This window comes from Anomaloglossus baeobatrachus, chromosome 2 (genome assembly GCF_048569485.1).
Source record: "Anomaloglossus baeobatrachus isolate aAnoBae1 chromosome 2, aAnoBae1.hap1, whole genome shotgun sequence".
Taxonomy (NCBI): domain Eukaryota; kingdom Metazoa; phylum Chordata; class Amphibia; order Anura; family Aromobatidae; genus Anomaloglossus; species Anomaloglossus baeobatrachus.
Window position 1 is genome coordinate 783,379,587 of NC_134354.1, and position 18,307 is coordinate 783,397,893.

Sequence of the window (18,307 nt, forward strand, 5' to 3'; positions counted from 1 at the left end):
GATCAGCTGATCTCCCGGCCACCGGCTTATGAGAGCGATCAGCTGATCTCCCGGCCACCGGCTAATGAGAGCGATCAGCTGATCTCCCGGCCACCGGCTAATGAGAGCGGTCAGCTGATCTCCCGGCCACCGGCTAATGAGAGCGATCAGCTGATCTCCCGGCCACCGGCTAATGAGAGCGATCAGCTGATCTCCCGGCCACCAGCTAATGAGAGCGATCAGCTGATCTCCCGGCCGCCAGCTTATGAGAGCGATCAGCTGATCTCCCGGCCACCGGCTAATGAGAGCGATCAGCTGATCTCCCGGCCACCGGCTAATGAGAGCGGTCAGCTGATCTCCCGGCCACCGGCTAATGAGAGCGGTCAGCTGATCTCCCGGCCACCGGCTAATGCGAGCGATCAGCTGATCTCCCGGCCACCGGCTAATGAGAGCAATCAGCTGATCTCCCGGCCACCAGCTAATGAGAGCGATCAGCTGATCTCCCGGCCACCAGCTAATGAGAGCGATCAGCTGATCTCCCGGCCACCAGCTTATGAGAGCGATCAGCTGATCTCCCAGCCACCAGCTAATGAGAGCGATCAGCTGATCTCCCGGCCACCAGCTAATGAGAGCGATCAGCTGATCTCCCAGCCACCAGCTAATGAGAGCGATCAGCTTATCTCCCGGCCACCGGCTAATAAGAGAGGTCAGCTGATCTCCTGGCCACCGTCTAATGAGAGCAATCAGCTGATCTCCCGGCCACCAGCTTATGAGAGCGATCAGCTGATCTCCCGGCCACCGGCTAATGAGAGCGATCAGCTGATCTCCCGGCCACCAGCTTATGAGAGCGATCAGCTGATCTCCCGGCCGCCGTCTAATGAGAGCAATCAGCTGATCTCCCGGCCACCAGCTAATGAGAGCGATCAGCTGATCTCCCGGCCACCAGCTAATGAGAGCGATCAGCTGATCTCCCAGCCACCAGCTAATGAGAGCGATCAGCTTATCTCCCGGCCACCGGCTAATGAGAGCGATCAGCTGATCTCCCGGCCGCCGTCTAATGAGAGCAATCAGCTGATCTCCCGGCAGCCGTCTTCTGTGAATGATCAGCTGATCTCCCGGCTGCCGGCTAATGAGAGCGATCAGCTGATCTCCCGGCCACCGGCTTATGAGAGCGATCAGCTGATCTCCCGGCCATCGGCTAATGAGAGCGGTCAGCTGATCTCCCGGCCACCGGCTAATGAGAGCGATCAGCTGATCTCCCGGCCACCAGCTTATGAGAGCGATCAGCTGATCTCCCGGCCACCGGCCAATGAGAGCGATCAGCTGATCTCCCGGCCACCAGCTTATGAGAGCGATCAGCTGATCTCCCGGCCACCAGCTTATGAGAGCGATCAGCTGATCTACCGGCCACCGGCTAATGAGAGCGATCAGCTGATCTACCGGCCACCAGCTTATGAGAGCGATCAGCTGATCTACCGGCCACCAGCTTATGAGAGCGATCAGCTGATCTCCCGGCCACCAGCTTATGAGAGCGATCAGCTGATCTCCCGGCCACCAGCTTATGAGAGCGATCAGCTGATCTCCCGGCCACCAGCTTATGAGAGCGATCAGCTGATCTCCCGGCAGCTGTCTAATGAGAGCGATCAGCTGATCACCCGGCAGCTGTCTAATGAGAGCGATCAGCTGATCTCCCGGCAGCTGTCTAATGAGAGCGATCAGTTGATCTCCCGGCAGCTGTCTAATGAGAGCGATCAGCTGATCTCCCGGCAGCCGGCTTTTGAGAGCGATCAGCTGATCTCCCGGCCGCCGGCTTATGAGAGCGATCAGCTGATCTCCCGGCCACCAGCTTATGAGAGCGATCAGCTGATCTCCCGGCAGCTGTCTAATGAGAGCGATCAGCTGATCTCCCGGCAGCTGTCTAATGAGAGCGATCAGCTGATCTCCCGGCAGCTGTCTAATGAGAGCGATCAGCTGATCTCCCGGCTGCCGGCTTTTGAGAGCGATCAGCTGATCTCCCGGCAGCTGTCTAATGAGAGCGATCAGCTGATCACCCGGCAGCTGTCTAATGAGAGCGATCAGCTGATCTCCCGGCAGCTGTCTAATGAGAGCGATCAGCTGATCTCCCGGCAGCTGTCTAATGAGAGCGATCAGCTGATCTCCCGGCTGCCGGCTTTTGAGAGCGATCAGCTGATCTCCCGGCAGCTGTCTAATGAGAGCGATCAGCTGATCTCCCGGCAGCTGTCTAATGAGAGCGATCAGCTGATCACCCGGCAGCTGTCTAATGAGAGCGATCAGCTGATCACCCGGCAGCTGTCTAATGAGAGCGATCAGCTGATCTCCCGGCAGCTGTCTAATGAGAGCGATCAGCTGATCTCCCGGCAGCTGTCTAATGAGAGCGATCAGCTGATCTCCCGGCTGCCGGCTTTTGAGAGCGATCAGCTGATCTCCCGGCTGCCGGCTTTTGAGAGCGATCAGCTGATCTCCCGGCTGCCGGCTTTTGAGAGCGATCAGCTGATCTCCCGGCAGCTGTCTAATGAGAGCGATCAGCTGATCACCCGGCAACTGTCTAATGAGAGCGATCAGCTGATCTCCCGGCAGCTGTCTAATGAGAGCGATCAGCTGATCTCCCGGCAGCTGTCTAATGAGAGCGATCAGCTGATCTCCCGGCTGCCGGCTTTTGAGAGCGATCAGCTGATCTCCCGGCAGCTGTCTAATGAGAGCGATCAGCTGATCTCCCGGCAGCTGTCTAATGAGAGCGATCAGCTGATCTCCCGGCTGCCGGCTTTTGAGAGCGATCAGCTGATCTCCCGGCTGCCGGCTTTTGAGAGCGATCAGCTGATCTCCCGGCTGCCGGCTTTTGAGAGCGATCAGCTGATCTCCCGGCAGCTGTCTAATGAGAGCGATCAGCTGATCACCCGGCAACTGTCTAATGAGAGCGATCAGCTGATCTCCCGGCAGCTGTCTAATGAGAGCGATCAGCTGATCTCCCGGCAGCTGTCTAATGAGAGCGATCAGCTGATCTCCCGGCTGCCGGCTTTTGAGAGCGATCAGCTGATTGTTCACAGAAGCCGGCCGCCGGGCGATCAGCTGATCACTCTCTCTCTTGTTTTACAATGGAATCCGCTTTATGATGATAATGAATTCCAAGTCTCGTCACCCATTGTACAAAGCATCAGTCACAAGCATCAAGCAACGCATGTGACTGATGCAAAACAATGGAAATGTGAACCTAGCCTAATACAGTTGAAATTGCGGTGCCGAGCAGGGGTTCCTGGTGTTGGTGCTGGGTGCTCTGCCGCCATTGTCAGTACACCACTGTGTACACTGCAGCTCTGCTCCATCAGGACACCGCTGTGATCAGTGACTCTACCTTAGCTGCATTGTCTGTTTGGGGCCACAGGTAGTCTAAAATCCACCTGTTCTATAATTATACGGCCAGGATGCTCCTCTGTGCCCCCCATGCTGTACACTGCAGCTCTGCTCCATTAGGATACTGCTGCAGTCAGTGACTCTACCATAGCTGCACTGTCTTTTGGAGTGTCTGAGATCCACCTGTTCTATTATTAGAGGGTCAGGCTGCTCCACTGTAACCCCCATGCTGTACACTGCAGCTCTGCTCCATCAGGACACCGCTGCAGTCAGTGACTCTACATTAGTTGCATTGTCTGTTGGAGCCTCCGGTAGTTTGAAATCCACCTGTTCTATCATTATACGGCCAGGATGCTCCACTGTACCCCCCATGCTGTACACTGCAGCTCTGCTCTGTTAGGACACCGCTGTGATCAGTGACTCTACCATAGGTGTGTAACGGGGTGCCAGGGGCGCCTCTGGGCTTGTAGTCGTGGCCCCTTCTGTCAGGCTTACCCCTGGCTCCGCCGTCACTATCGGGACGGGAGATGTCTTGGTGGGGCAGAGTGTGGTGGTGCAGATGTCGTCCGGCGCACAAATACTCTTCAGGCATGGTTCAATGCAAATAACAAACATGTTTTATTCTTCGCAATTCTCCACACTTGGCAGTAACAAAACACAGTGCTGTGGCGCTTCCTTTAGCTGAGGGAAAGCCTGCCCTAGCGTCCCCTCAAGTGGGTGACTTGCCTGACTACTCCTCTTCGCCCGGCTCCCACTTCTGGCTACCCACAGCCCGGACCCACACCGGACTGCTTCACCCTACGAGGTTCCGCCCGCTCCTTTTCTCTCCGGCTTCCCTGTTCTTCCAGCTCCCTTCTTTCTTTCTTTCTTTCTTTCTTTCTGCCCACTCAGCTCCACACTCTGCCCCTGGCTGTTTCTTCTCTCCCGTCCAGGACACTAGTGATGTGTCGTTCGCGAACGAGCCGATTCTTTGAGCCGGCTCTTTGAAGTGAACGATATGAGCCGAATCATCAAAGTGAACGAGCCATAAAGAGCCGCTTTTTTTTTTTTTTTCTCTGCTTCAGGGGGAAGCAGGAGATAAGGAGAAGAGTAAAGTAAACACAAGCTCTGGGCAGGAGCTGACACTTAAAGCTATACACACATAGTGGTTCTTCCTTAGTTCAGTGGGCACAATTGAGTACCAGGGAATGATGTGCTAGGGTTAAGTTTTCTGACCTCGACTGGCACATATGGTAATGTGTAGGAGGAGAGGGGCTCAGCTTGTTTGCTGATAACAATGGACCCCTGACATGTTCATTTAACCCTGTAAGGTTTTCTTTCTGGCATAAAAAAGAGAAAATCATTGATAATAAGCCATGTCTCCATTCCTTCAATGTTTAGTGGAAGCTGCTGTGTGTGTGTGTGTGTGTGAGTGTCTGTGTGCGTGTCTGTGTGCGTGTCTGTGTGCGTGTCTGTGTGTGTCTGTGCGTGCGTGTGTGTGTGTGTGTCTGTGTATTTTTTTTTGTGACCACAATTGATATTTTTTTACTAGTTTGGTGACTACATACAACATATTCATTAGCCTCTATATGCATGTGTCTGTGGCGTTGTGGTGTCACAATTCTCGCAGTTAAGACTTTTTTTCTATTTCTGTTACAAATCCTGGTATTTTTAGATGTAAATAGATCTGACATCTGCACACATCTATAAAACACTTTTTTTTGTATCGCTTCCTAATTATCAGTGGCGTAACTAGAGTCTGGTGAGCCACAGTGTGAAATGTAGACCTGGGCACTCCCCCACCTGTCACACTCCGTGCGCACACATGTTGGTCAGATCATATGTATGGGCCCCGTGTATATATGTCCCTTATCCTGGTATATATGGTGTTCACCCCCCACCACCATAGTCATCCAATTATTATAACGCATCCCCATATTCCTCCATATATCACAATGTACCCTCATAGTCATTTATATATTATAATGCATCCCATAGTCCCCCATAGTCATCCAATTATAATAATGCACCCCCATTATCCTCCATATAGTATAATACTGCCTCACAGCCCTCCATATAGTATAATGCAGCCTCACAGCCTTCCACATAGCATAATGCAGCCTCACAACTCGCCATAGACTATAATGCACCCCCCTCCTCCCCCATAATCCTCTGGCGAGCGTGTACTCATTAAAAAATAAATCTGTACTTACCTCTCCTGGTTTCCCCGCAGCTTAATGTGACTCACGATATCGCCACAGCGATGTCACTGTGGCGATATCGTGAGTGCATCGCCACGTGTGACCCGGCAAAATCGCCCCACAATTTATCGCTGGTCGCAGTCGCGAAGTTTTCGGTCCGGACCGAAAACCACGCAACTGCAATCTAGCGACATCGCTGCATGTGACACCTTCACACCAGCGACTTCAGGAGCTGCACTATAGCTACTGGAGACACTGGTGTGATGCTATGGCATCACACAGCGACATTGCAGGAGAAGTCGCAGGTGAGATCGTCACATATGACATCTCACCCGTGACGTTGATGCGGTGGGCGGGGTCACACAGTCATCAGCGACGTTGCCCACCACATTGACATGTGTGACAGGGCCCTTACTTTAATTCAGAGATGGGAAACTTCAGGTCTTGAGTGCCACACACAGTGTAGATGATTCAATTATCAACTGTGCAATACTAAAGACCCCGTCAGACAGGGAGGTATCACTGGCAATGTTGCTGCAACTTAGTAGGCATGGTCAAGTTACAATGACATCGCCAGTGTGTCGCCTCGTGTGACAGGGCAATTTCCCGCTGCCACCGCTCATCTCCTGAATTCGGAGGTTGCCTAGCACTGCTGGGAAACCTGGCGATGAGGAGCAGGCGATCTGAACACATTGCCGCGTGTGACGCAGCAATAGTGCTCTGACACATGACGGGAGCCATACAAAGTATAGCTCCCTGCCTCGCCTGGACTACAGCCTCCACCAGTGTGACAGTACCATAAGGAAATCCTGAACACATGACCTGCAACCCTCCAGACCTGGAGTTCCTCACCTCTGCTTTAGTTGATCAATGTGTGATTGCTGTAGGGTGTGAAGCCCCACAAGTGCAGTGTCGGTGCATTACCTTCAGGGACTCCACGCAGCTGGATCTTGTCACAGGTAGGAGATCTTCTATTTTGATTGTCGTGACGCCACTCTCAGAATTGCGGTCAGTGGGGACCGCCACTGCAGATTAAGGGGGGCCTGGGGCTGATGGTGGGTGCAGTCAGTTGTAGTAGCCTCCTGAGAGTGAGGCAAGCCCCAGGGCCCTGTGTAGGTGTGTAGAACCACAAGGCGCAGAATAACTCCACACAATCAGAATGTCTTTCAGGGGTTTTACTCACAGTTGATGGCAGGGTGAGTAACCCGGGCGTAGCTGGGATGAACCAGGCTGGAACCAAGTGTCCTTCAGGCTGACTGATGAGGGTGGCTACCGACTCGCCTTCCTTAGCCCTTCTGTGGTTTGTGGTAACCCCGACTTTTAGTCCCTATGGGGGTCACCCAGGGAAGTAGCTGCTCCCCTCGTTTGTTTGCCGTTTGCTTGTCGCCTGGACCAGATCACTCCAGCTGCTTGCCTCCTGTGAACTATGGGCCCTAACTGTGGCTACGTGGCTGCGGCTTTTGTGGTGTTGTGGCGTGGGCTTTAAGGGCCCCACACCGGCAGGTTTAGCGAGGAAAGGTGGATCTATCCCCGCACCGGGATCTGCTGCCCGTTTGGGCCTGGTACTCCCTGACAGTCTCCTTACTTTCCACTACACTGCTCTCTCTCCAGCTGTGTGTGGTGTTCGGGCAGCACTACCAGGTGACCGTTCTCCCCCGTCGGTAGTCACTGCGCGGACGCTGTTAGACTGCAACAGCTCCAGGGTCTGCTTCTGCTCTTCCTGAGCTGCACACTAAACTGGCTCACTCGTGGGACCTGCACTGCTGCTCCTGTCTGAGCTCCACTTCCATGCTCCTCACTCCTCCACACTCTGCTTCAGACTCCTTACTCCTCCTTCTCTTTTCCCCTTGTGCCTGCCTACGCCACCTAGCAACCAGGCTCTCTACCACACCCCTTGAGTGGAGATGGAGGCTTCGCCCCCTCCACTCCTCAAGTGGAGGTGAAGGCTTTGCCCCCTCCTGGGATCCCCAGGGGTCCTCCCAAAGGTACATGTGTGAGACCTGATCACTATGCGCCTGTGTAGTCACACCTCGGTCAGCCTTCTGGATTACCTGTTTGTACTGTCCCCAGCATGGGTGCAGTACTCAGTGGTGCCTGACCAGGTCAGGGGCGCCACAAGGGCCGCACCCGACACCTCGGATGATCAGCTCTTCTTAATGTTGGCCAGATATGCTGTTATGAAGGTGCTCCATCTTGTATGTAGTGACAGCGGCTAGATACCGCACATCCGCCCTCCAGCCATCACACATCGATTACCTATAGTAAGGCCAGGCCATCAATGTTAGTCAGGACAACCTCTATACATTTGTTTTATGTGCAATACTACCTCAATGACATTTATTGTCACTTAACTGTTAAAAAAGTTGGTATGTAACTAGTGTTGCATTGCCATATTGTGCTCCACTTGCTGGGATTTGTAGTGCTGTGCACCACCAGCAGAAGTTGGACCCATGCTATGTTAGCATTTAAACATTTCTGTTCCAGGTTGTGTTGAAATAAACTGATTTTGCTATTCAGTATCCTATGCTTCCATATTTTGGTGTGCGTACAGTATGTGTGTACAATGTGTGTATGTATGTGTGTCCTTTGTGTTCAGTATGTACAGTGTGTGTGTGTTGCACATATAGTGACAGGCAGCACAGTAATTGCAACTCGCCTTTATTTTCAGGAATTATAATCTTTTGTAGGAGCACACATATCAGAGCACTGACTAATGTAGAAAGGACATGTACAAAAAACACCACATAAAAGAGGAGCGAGGGCCCTGTCCAGAAGAGCTGACAATCTGAGGAAACGGAAACAATAATGCTAAAAACTGTTTTTACTGCTTCACTAGATACATACAAGGGTGTAGAATGAGGTTCCCAATGTACAGGGGAGGTTCTGTATCATCACAAGGTGTAGCAGAGGGTTTTTTTAAAAAAAGAGCCGTTTTTTGAGCCGAAAGAGCCGATTCTTTTTGGTGAGCCGAGCCGAATGAGCCGGCTCATCAAAAAGAGCCGGACTGCCCATCACTACAGGACACAACTGCCTTCAGCACACACTTCCTTTCCCCCTAAGCTGCCGGCTCCTCCTCCCTCCTGTACAGTTTCTATGGGGACAGCATTAACCACTTCAGAGAAAACCTGTGCTTCCTTGTAAGGGGTCTGCGCACCCCTTACAGGTGCACTGTCTGTTGGAGCCTCTGGTAGTCTGAAATCATCCTTTTCTATCATTAGAGGGTCAGGCTGCTCCACTGTACCCCCCATGCTGTACACTGCAGCGCTGCTCCATTAGGACACCGCTGCGGTCAGTGACTCTACCATAGCTGCACTGTCTGTTGGCGTCTCTGGTAGTCTCATATCCACCTGTTCTATCATTATACGGCCAGGATGCTCCACTGTACCCCCCATGCTGTACACTGCAGCTCTGCTCTGTTAGGATACCGCTGCGATCAGTCACTCTACCATAGCTGCACTGTCTGTTGGCGTCTCTGGTAGTCTGATATCTACCTGTTCTATCATTATACGGCCAGGATGCTCCACTGTACCCCCCATGCTGTACACTGCAGCGCTGCTCTGTTAGGATACCGCTGCGATCAGTCACTCTACCATAGCTGCACTGTCTGTTGGCGTCTCTGGTAGTCTCATATCTACCTGTTCTATCATTATATGGCCAGGATGCTCCTCTGTGCCCCCCATGCTGTACACTGCAGCGCTGCTCTGTTAGGATACCGCTGCGATCAGTCACTCTACCATAGCTGCACTGTCTGTTGGCGTCTCTGGTAGTCTCATATCTACCTGTTCTATCATTATATGGCCAGGATGCTCCTCTGTGCCCCCCATGCTGTACACTGCAGCTCTGCTCTGTTAGGATACCGCTGCGATCAGTCACTCTACCATAGCTGCACTGTCTGTTGGCGTCTCTGGTAGTCTGATATCCACCTGTTCTATCATTATATGGCCAGGATGCTCCTCTGTGCCCCCCATGCTGTACACTGCAGCGCTGCTCTGTTAGGACACCGCTGCGATCAGTCACTCTACCATAGGTGCACTGTCTGTTGGCGTCTCTGGTAGTCTGATATCCACTTGTTCTATCATTATACGGCCAGGATGCTCCTCTGTGCCCCCCATGCTGTACACTGCAGCGCTGCTCTGTTAGGACACCGCTGAGATCAGTCACTCTACCATAGCTGCACTGTCTGTTGGCGTCTCTGGTAGTCTGATATCCACCTGTTCTATCATTATACGGCCAGGATGCTCCTCTGTGCCCCCCATGCTGTACACTGCAGCGTTGCTCTGTTAGGACACCGCTGCGATCAGTCACTCTACCATAGGTGCACTGTCTGTTGGCGTCTCTGGTAGTCTGATATCCACCTGTTCTATCATTATACGGCCAGGATGCTCCTCTGTGCCCCCCATGCTGTACACTGCAGCTCTGCTCTGTTAGGACACCGCTGCAGTCAGTCACTCTACCATAGCTGCACTGTCTGTTGGCGTCTCCGGTAGTCTCATATCCACCTGTTCTATCATTATACGGCCAGGATGCTCCTCTGTGCCCCCCATGCTGTACACTGCAGCTCTGCTCTGTTAGGACACCGCTGCAGTCAGTCACTCTACCATAGCTGCACTGTCTGTTGGCGTCTCCGGTAGTCTCATATCCACCTGTTCTATCATTATACGGCCAGGATGCTCCTCTGTGCCCCCCATGCTGTACACTGCAGCTCTGCTCTGTTAGGACACCGCTGCAGTCAGTCACTCTACCATAGCTGCACTGTCTGTTGGCGTCTCCGGTAGTCTCATATCCACCTGTTCTATCATTATACGGCCAGGATGCTCCACTGTACCCCCCATGCTGTACACTGCAGCGCTGCTCTGTTAGGATACCGCTGCGATCAGTCACTCTACCATAGCTGCACTGTCTGTTGGCGTCTCCGGTAGTCTGATATCCACCTGTTCTATCATTATACGGCCAGGATGCTCCTCTGTGCCCCCCATGCTGTATACTGCAGCTCTGCTCTGTTAGGACACCGCTGCGATCAGTCACTCTACCATAGCTGCACTGTCTGTTGGCGTCTCCGGTAGTCTGAAATCCACCTGTTCTATCATTATATGGCCAGGATGCTCCTCTGTGCCCCCCATGCTGTACACTGCAGCTCTGCTCTGTTAGGATACCGCTGCGATCAGTCACTCTACCATAGCTGCACTGTCTGTTGGCGTCTCTGGTAGTCTCATATCCACTTGTTCTATCATTATATGGCCAGGATGCTCCTCTGTACCCCCCATGCTGTACACTGCAGCTCTGCTCTGTTAGGATACCGCTGCGATCAGTCACTCTACCATAGCTGCACTGTCTGTTGGCGTCTCTGGTAGTCTCATATCCACCTGTTCTATCATTATACGGCCAGGATGCTCCTCTGTGCCCCCCATGCTGTACACTGCAGCTCTGCTCTGTTAGGACACCGCTGTGATCAGTCACTCTACCATAGGTGCACTGTCTGTTGGCGTCTCCGGTAGTCTCATATCCACTTGTTCTATCATTATATGGCCAGGATGCTCCTCTGTACCCCCCATGCTGTACACTGCAGCTCTGCTCTGTTAGGATACCGCTGCGATCAGTCACTCTACCATAGCTGCACTGTCTGTTGGCGTCTCTGGTAGTCTCATATCCACCTGTTCTATCATTATACGGCCAGGATGCTCCTCTGTGCCCCCCATGCTGTACGCTGCAGCTCTGCTCTGTTAGGACACCGCTGTGATCAGTCACTCTACCATAGGTGCACTGTCTGTTGGCGTCTCTGGTAGTCTCATATCCACCTGTTCTATCATTATACGGCCAGGATGCTCCTCTGTGCCCCCCATGCTGTACACTGCAGCGCTGCTCTGTTAGGATACCGCTGCGATCAGTCACTCTACCATAGCTGCACTGTCTGTTGGCGTCTCCGGTAGTCTCATATCCACCTGTTCTATCATTATACGGCCAGGATGCTCCTCTGTACCCCCCATGCTGTACACTGCAGCGCTGCTCTGTTAGGATACCGCTGCGATCAGTCACTCTACCATAGCTGCACTGTCTGTTGGCGTCTCTGGTAGTCTGATATCCACCTGTTCTATAATTATACGGCCAGGATGCTCCTCTGTACCCCCCATGCTGTACACTGCAGCTCTGCTCTGTTAGGATACCGCTGCAATCAGTCACTCTACCATAGCTGCACTGTCTGTTGGCGTCTCTGGTAGTCTCATATCCACCTGTTCTATAATTATACGGCCAGGATGCTCCTCTGTGCCCCCCATGCTGTACACTGCAGCTCTGCTCTGTTAGGATACCGCTGCGATCAGTCACTCTACCATAGCTGCACTGTCTGTTGGCGTCTCCGGTAGTCTGAAATCCACCTGTTCTATCATTATATGGCCAGGATGCTCCTCTGTACCCCCCATGCTGTACACTGCAGCTCTGCTCTGTTAGGATACCGCTGCGATCAGTCACTCTACCATAGCTGCACTGTCTGTTGGCGTCTCTGGTAGTCTGATATCCACCTGTTCTATAATTATATGGCCAGGATGCTCCTCTGTGCCCCCCATGCTGTACACTGCAGCTCTGCTCTGTTAGGATACCGCTGCGATCAGTCACTCTACCATAGCTGCACTGTCTGTTGGCGTCTCTGGTAGTCTGATATCCACCTGTTCTATAATTATACGGCCAGGATGCTCCTCTGTGCCCCCCATGCTGTACACTGCAGCTCTGCTCTGTTAGGATACCGCTGCGATCAGTCACTCTACCATAGCTGCACTGTCTGTTGGCGTCTCCGGTAGTCTGAAATCCACCTGTTCTATCATTATACGGCCAGGATGCTCCTCTGTGCCCCCCATGCTGTACACTGCAGCTCTGCTCTGTTAGGATACCGCTGCGATCAGTCACTCTACCATAGCTGCACTGTCTGTTGGCGTCTCCGGTAGTCTGAAATCCACCTGTTCTATCATTATATGGCCAGGATGCTCCTCTGTGCCCCCCATGCTGTACACTGCAGCTCTGCTCTGTTAGGACACCGCTGCGATCAGTCACTCTACCATAGCTGCACTGTCTGTTGGCGTCTCTGGTAGTCTGATATCCACCTGTTCTATAATTATATGGCCAGGATGCTCCTCTGTGCCCCCCATGCTGTACACTGCAGCTCTGCTCTGTTAGGATACCGCTGCGATCAGTCACTCTACCATAGCTGCACTATCTATTGGCGTCTCCGGTAGTCTCATATCCACCTGTTCTATAATTATACGGCCAGGATGCTCCTCTGTGCCCCCCATGCTGTACACTGCAGCTCTGCTCTGTTAGGATACCGCTGCGATCAGTCACTCTACCATAGCTGCACTGTCTGTTGGCGTCTCCGGTAGTCTCATATCCACCTGTTCTATCATTATATGGCCAGGATTCTCCTCTGTACCCCACATGCTGTACACTGCAGCTCTGCTCCATTAGGACACCGCTGCGATCAGTCACTCTACCATAGCTGCATTGTCTCTTGGCGTCTCCGGTAGTCTGATATCCACCTGTTCTATCATTATACGTTCAGGATGCTCCTCTGTGCCCCCCATGCTGTACACTGCAGCTCTGCTCTGTTAGGATACCGCTGTGATCAGTCACTCTACCATAGCTGCACTGTCTGTTGGCGTCTCCGGTAGTCTCATATCCACCTGTTCTATCATTATATGGCCAGGATGCTCCTCTGTGCCCCCCATGCTGTACACTGCAGCTCTGCTCTGTTAGGATACCGCTGCAATCAGTCACTCTACCATAGCTGCACTGTCTGTTGGCGTCTCTGGTAGTCTCATATCCACCTGTTCTATAATTATACGGCCAGGATGCTCCTCTGTGCCCCCCATGCTGTACACTGCAGCTCTGCTCTGTTAGGATACCGCTGCGATCAGTCACTCTACCATAGCTGCACTGTCTGTTGGCGTCTCCGGTAGTCTGAAATCCACCTGTTCTATCATTATATGGCCAGGATGCTCCTCTGTACCCCCCATGCTGTACACTGCAGCTCTGCTCTGTTAGGATACCGCTGCGATCAGTCACTCTACCATAGCTGCACTGTCTGTTGGCGTCTCTGGTAGTCTGATATCCACCTGTTCTATAATTATATGGCCAGGATGCTCCTCTGTGCCCCCCATGCTGTACACTGCAGCTCTGCTCTGTTAGGATACCGCTGCGATCAGTCACTCTACCATAGCTGCACTGTCTGTTGGCGTCTCCGGTAGTCTGAAATCCACCTGTTCTATCATTATACGGCCAGGATGCTCCTCTGTGCCCCCCATGCTGTACACTGCAGCTCTGCTCTGTTAGGATACCGCTGCGATCAGTCACTCTACCATAGCTGCACTGTCTGTTGGCGTCTCCGGTAGTCTGAAATCCACCTGTTCTATCATTATATGGCCAGGATGCTCCTCTGTGCCCCCCATGCTGTACACTGCAGCTCTGCTCTGTTAGGACACCGCTGCGATCAGTCACTCTACCATAGCTGCACTGTCTGTTGGCGTCTCTGGTAGTCTGATATCCACCTGTTCTATAATTATATGGCCAGGATGCTCCTCTGTGCCCCCCATGCTGTACACTGCAGCTCTGCTCTGTTAGGATACCGCTGCGATCAGTCACTCTACCATAGCTGCACTGTCTGTTGGCGTCTCTGGTAGTCTCATATCCACCTGTTCTATAATTATACGGCCAGGATGCTCCTCTGTGCCCCCCATGCTGTACACTGCAGCTCTGCTCTGTTAGGATACCGCTGCGATCAGTCACTCTACCATAGCTGCACTGTCTGTTGGCGTCTCCGGTAGTCTCATATCCACCTGTTCTATCATTATATGGCCAGGATGCTCCTCTGTACCCCACATGCTGTACACTGCAGCTCTGCTCCATTAGGACACCGCTGCGATCAGTCACTCTACCATAGCTGCACTGTCTGTTGGCGTCTCTGGTAGTCTCATATCCACCTGTTCTATAATTATACGGCCAGGATGCTCCTCTGTGCCCCCCATGCTGTACACTGCAGCTCTGCTCTGTTAGGATACCGCTGCGATCAGTCACTCTACCATAGCTGCACTGTCTGTTGGCGTCTCCGGTAGTCTCATATCCACCTGTTCTATCATTATATGGCCAGGATGCTCCTCTGTACCCCCCATGCTGTACACTGCAGCTCTGCTCCATTAGGACACCGCTGCGATCAGTCACTCTACCATAGCTGCACTGTCTCTTGGCGTCTCCGGTAGTCTGATATCCACCTGTTCTATCATTATACGTTCAGGATGCTCCTCTGTGCCCCCCATGCTGTACACTGCAGCGCTGCTCTGTTAGGATACCGCTGCGATCAGTCACTCTACCATAGCTGCACTGTCTGTTGGCGTCTCCGGTAGTCTCATATCCACCTGTTCTATCATTATATGGCCAGGATGCTCCTCTGTGCCCCCCATGCTGTACACTGCAGCGCTGCTCTGTTAGGATACCGCTGCGATCAGTCACTCTACCATAGCTGCACTGTCTGTTGGCGTCTCCGGTAGTCTGATATCCAGCACGTTCTCATCAGAGGATCACGCTCCATTTGTTGGGTTGCTGTGTATGAATCACATTGATACATTGTAACAAATCCTTACCCTGATTTTCCCTTCTTCTCCTCTTCGTGTGTCTGTGTTGTCCCCGTGTTTTCCTGTGCGTCTGTCTCCGTCCAGGTGGAGAAACCCAGCGTCCAGCCTTCCAAACCAAAAAAGACATCCACCCCAAGCCATAAACCGGTGAAAAAGGCCAAAGACAAGCAGATCATTCCCGGCCGAGCCTCCAAAAAGAAGGCCCCCGAGACCTCCACCAACACCGCCAAACCCGAAGACAAGGAGAAGAGCAAAGAGATGAACAATAAACTGGCCGAAGCGAAAGAGTAATGCAAAAAAATACGAGAAAAGCCCTTATTCTCTAATTCTCTGATTCGTCTGGTTATTATTATTGTATTATTTTTACTCCCGAGGCCACCGGATAACGTTAGTGACTACGAAATCGCTTCTGCTTTCTGATTGTGCCCTAGAATACGCGTCCTCACTCCCGCCACACTGTAACGACACTGATGTTTTTGGGGTTGTTTTTTTAATTTGTGTACGGTCCAAAATTTCTATGTGAGAATGATCCAAATCTATACGTGTTCACGGTGCTATCAAGAGAATGTAAAGCTCCACGTGATCGCCTGTAATGCCCCTATACTCCTATATGTGGTGTGACGTGACCAGTGGTGGAAAGTTCATAGTTAGCGTCAATGTGGTAGGACCAAGGGTGAACAACTAAGCGCATTTATATGGTGGGGAGGGGTGGGGCCGGGGGAAAACATATGTACAGGGAAAGAAATTCACATTAATTACATCCCATAGATGCTTAGTAGACTTTATAATCAGCCATGGACAATAGAAAAATACGGACTAGTGAATCAGAGTGCAAGCTCTTGGGCCCATTGGTCATGTCCTCCTATATCCCAGACTCCTATATACTTTCTATTAAAGAATATTCATAGCGCAGGCATTTAGCATCCAGATCTCATGTATATTTTGATACTTATCATAAATATATTGATACATTGTTGCATTTTACGATTCCGGAATTTTCACAACATTCCATTTCTTCCTATAAGCTGAACACAATGGACACATATAGAACTAAGGTATCACTTGATATTCGCAGTTAGGGATAAACTCATAACTTTCCCGTCTTGCTGAGGGCACAGGAAGGTCTATTTGCTATACAGGCTATACAGTGGACTTCCTTTCTGCTGCACAGACTTGTTTTAACTCCCTCCCATAGGAAGTAGAGGAAGGGAACAGAAAAGAAAACCAATAAGCTTCAGGGTATGGAAAAAGAAGGAAAATGTGAAGGAGAAAGGGTCGGAAGAGGGACAGGGACACGTCAGCTAAATGTAATAATAATAATAATAATTTTATTCATTTATATAGCGCTATTAATTCCACAGCGCTTTACATACAATGGCAACACTGTCCCCATTGGGGCTCACAATCTAGAGTCCCTATTTGTATGTCTTTCGAGTGTGGGAGGAAACCGGAGAACCCGGAGGAAACCCACGCAAACACGGGGAGAACATGCAAACTCCTTGCAGATGGTGTCCTTGGTGGGATTTGAACCCAGGACCCCAGCACTGTAAGACTGCATGCTAGCCACTGAGCCACCACAAGACTGCAGTGCTAGCCACTGAGCCACCGTGCTGCCCAGTGTGACACATCCTCTTTATTCTGCGCTTTTCGGCCAGGACTATTTTTTAGACCCAATTTCTGCCGCTTCTAATTAGAGAGAGCAGTTGTGTATGGAGATTTATTGGCAATGCACCATGGGAAATAGTATGCAAATTAGCTCTTTCCCCAGCGGACTAAAACTCACTAGTGCCACCTACAGGCAGTAGCAATATCTGCAACATGAGCAGGAGGTTTAGCATGTGGTTGGTTGAATGAGGCACCTTTGATGCAGTTTGGAGGGTGCTCATTTGAGAGAGAAGGTGTGTATGGAGATTTATTGGCAATGCACCATGGGAAATAGTATGCAAATTAGCTCTTTCCACAGCAGACTAAAACTCACTAGTGCCACCTACAGGCAGTAGCAATATCTGCAACATGAGCAAGAATGTTAGCCTCGGTACAGAGCATGTGCGGTTGGTTGAATGAGGCACCTTTGATGCAATTTGGAGGGTACTCATTAGGCAGAGCAGGTGTGTATGGAGATTTTTTGGCAATGCACCATGGGAAACAGTATGCAAATTAGCTCTTTCCCAGCAGCTGAAAACTCACTATTGCCACCTACAGGCAGTAGCGACGTCTGCAACATGAGCAGGAATGTTAGCGTGTGATTGGTTGAATGAGGCACCTTTGATACAGTTTTGGAGGATACTCATTAGAGAGAACTGTTGTATATGGAGTCTTATTGGGAAAAAATATGCAAATTACTATTATTTGCATTGAAGACAAGTTGCAAAGGTTATCTTTATAAACTTATAGTGATAATTGCTCCATTTCTTCTGATACAGAGCTCAAAATCCCCAGTAATTCTAATTCTTAGGTTCCTGCAGTCACCACTAGGGGGAGCCCAGGAGTTTTCTGCTTACAGAGTTTATTGAGTAGCGTGCACTTGCTCTATAGCTCCCTCTGGTGGTGGCTGCTGGAAGAACTTTATAGCGTAGATTATACGTCAGCGCTGGGGATTTGGAGCTTTGTATTCAAAAAGCTCAGAACAAAGCAAAGAAATCAAGTGGCTAAGATTCTTTCACCCATTTAGAAGGATGCAAATATGGTTATCGCCCTTGATTTCATAATGTCTGCTCTGTGGAGTTTGCTCTTTGCCACGTCCAAGGTCAGGAAGCGAAGTATAAAGTATAAAGTCAGTCCTGATGAGGTGACATCCCGTAGATGATTCCATAAGATTGTATCGTCTGATGATGAATGACATTAGGGGGTGATTTGGGGGTTTGCAGTGTATACGGCTGGCAGTACCCTGAGATCTCCCGTAGGGATTGGTCATGTCCCCCCTGTCCGCCATCTTCACCCTCCGACCCTTCTGGAAGAGATTTTTTGTTGTCATGTCATGGAGGGTATGAAGCGCGTCCTCGCTCCTCGCCATCTGTCACGTTCTTATGGTTTCCTACCTGTACAATGTAATGCTTGCTGAGAAATGACTGCAAATCAATAAAAAAAATATAGAAATTCAGCCTTACTGATTGTTTCCAGGTCGAAATCCGAATCCATCACTTCATGTCCTAGCATATCTCTGTAGAT

At 51.1% G+C, this 18,307-nt stretch overlaps 1 protein-coding gene across 4 annotated transcripts in view; it reads left to right on the forward strand.

Annotated features, from left to right (window-relative positions):
* MAP6 (microtubule associated protein 6) overlaps positions 1–18,307 on the forward strand; it is a 131,031-nt gene that overhangs the window by 71,609 nt on the left and 41,115 nt on the right. For 2 of the 4 annotated variants that reach the window (XM_075337597.1, XM_075337598.1), the window contains exon 3: positions 15,224–15,426. The exons of 1 other annotated variant lie outside the window; for it this stretch is intronic. In XM_075337597.1, the coding sequence (XP_075193712.1) occupies positions 15,224–15,426 (203 nt within the window). Of the gene's footprint in view, positions 1–15,223; positions 18,236–18,307 lie in introns of those variants that run through there. One more of the 4 variants, XM_075337599.1, reaches the window with a different exon arrangement.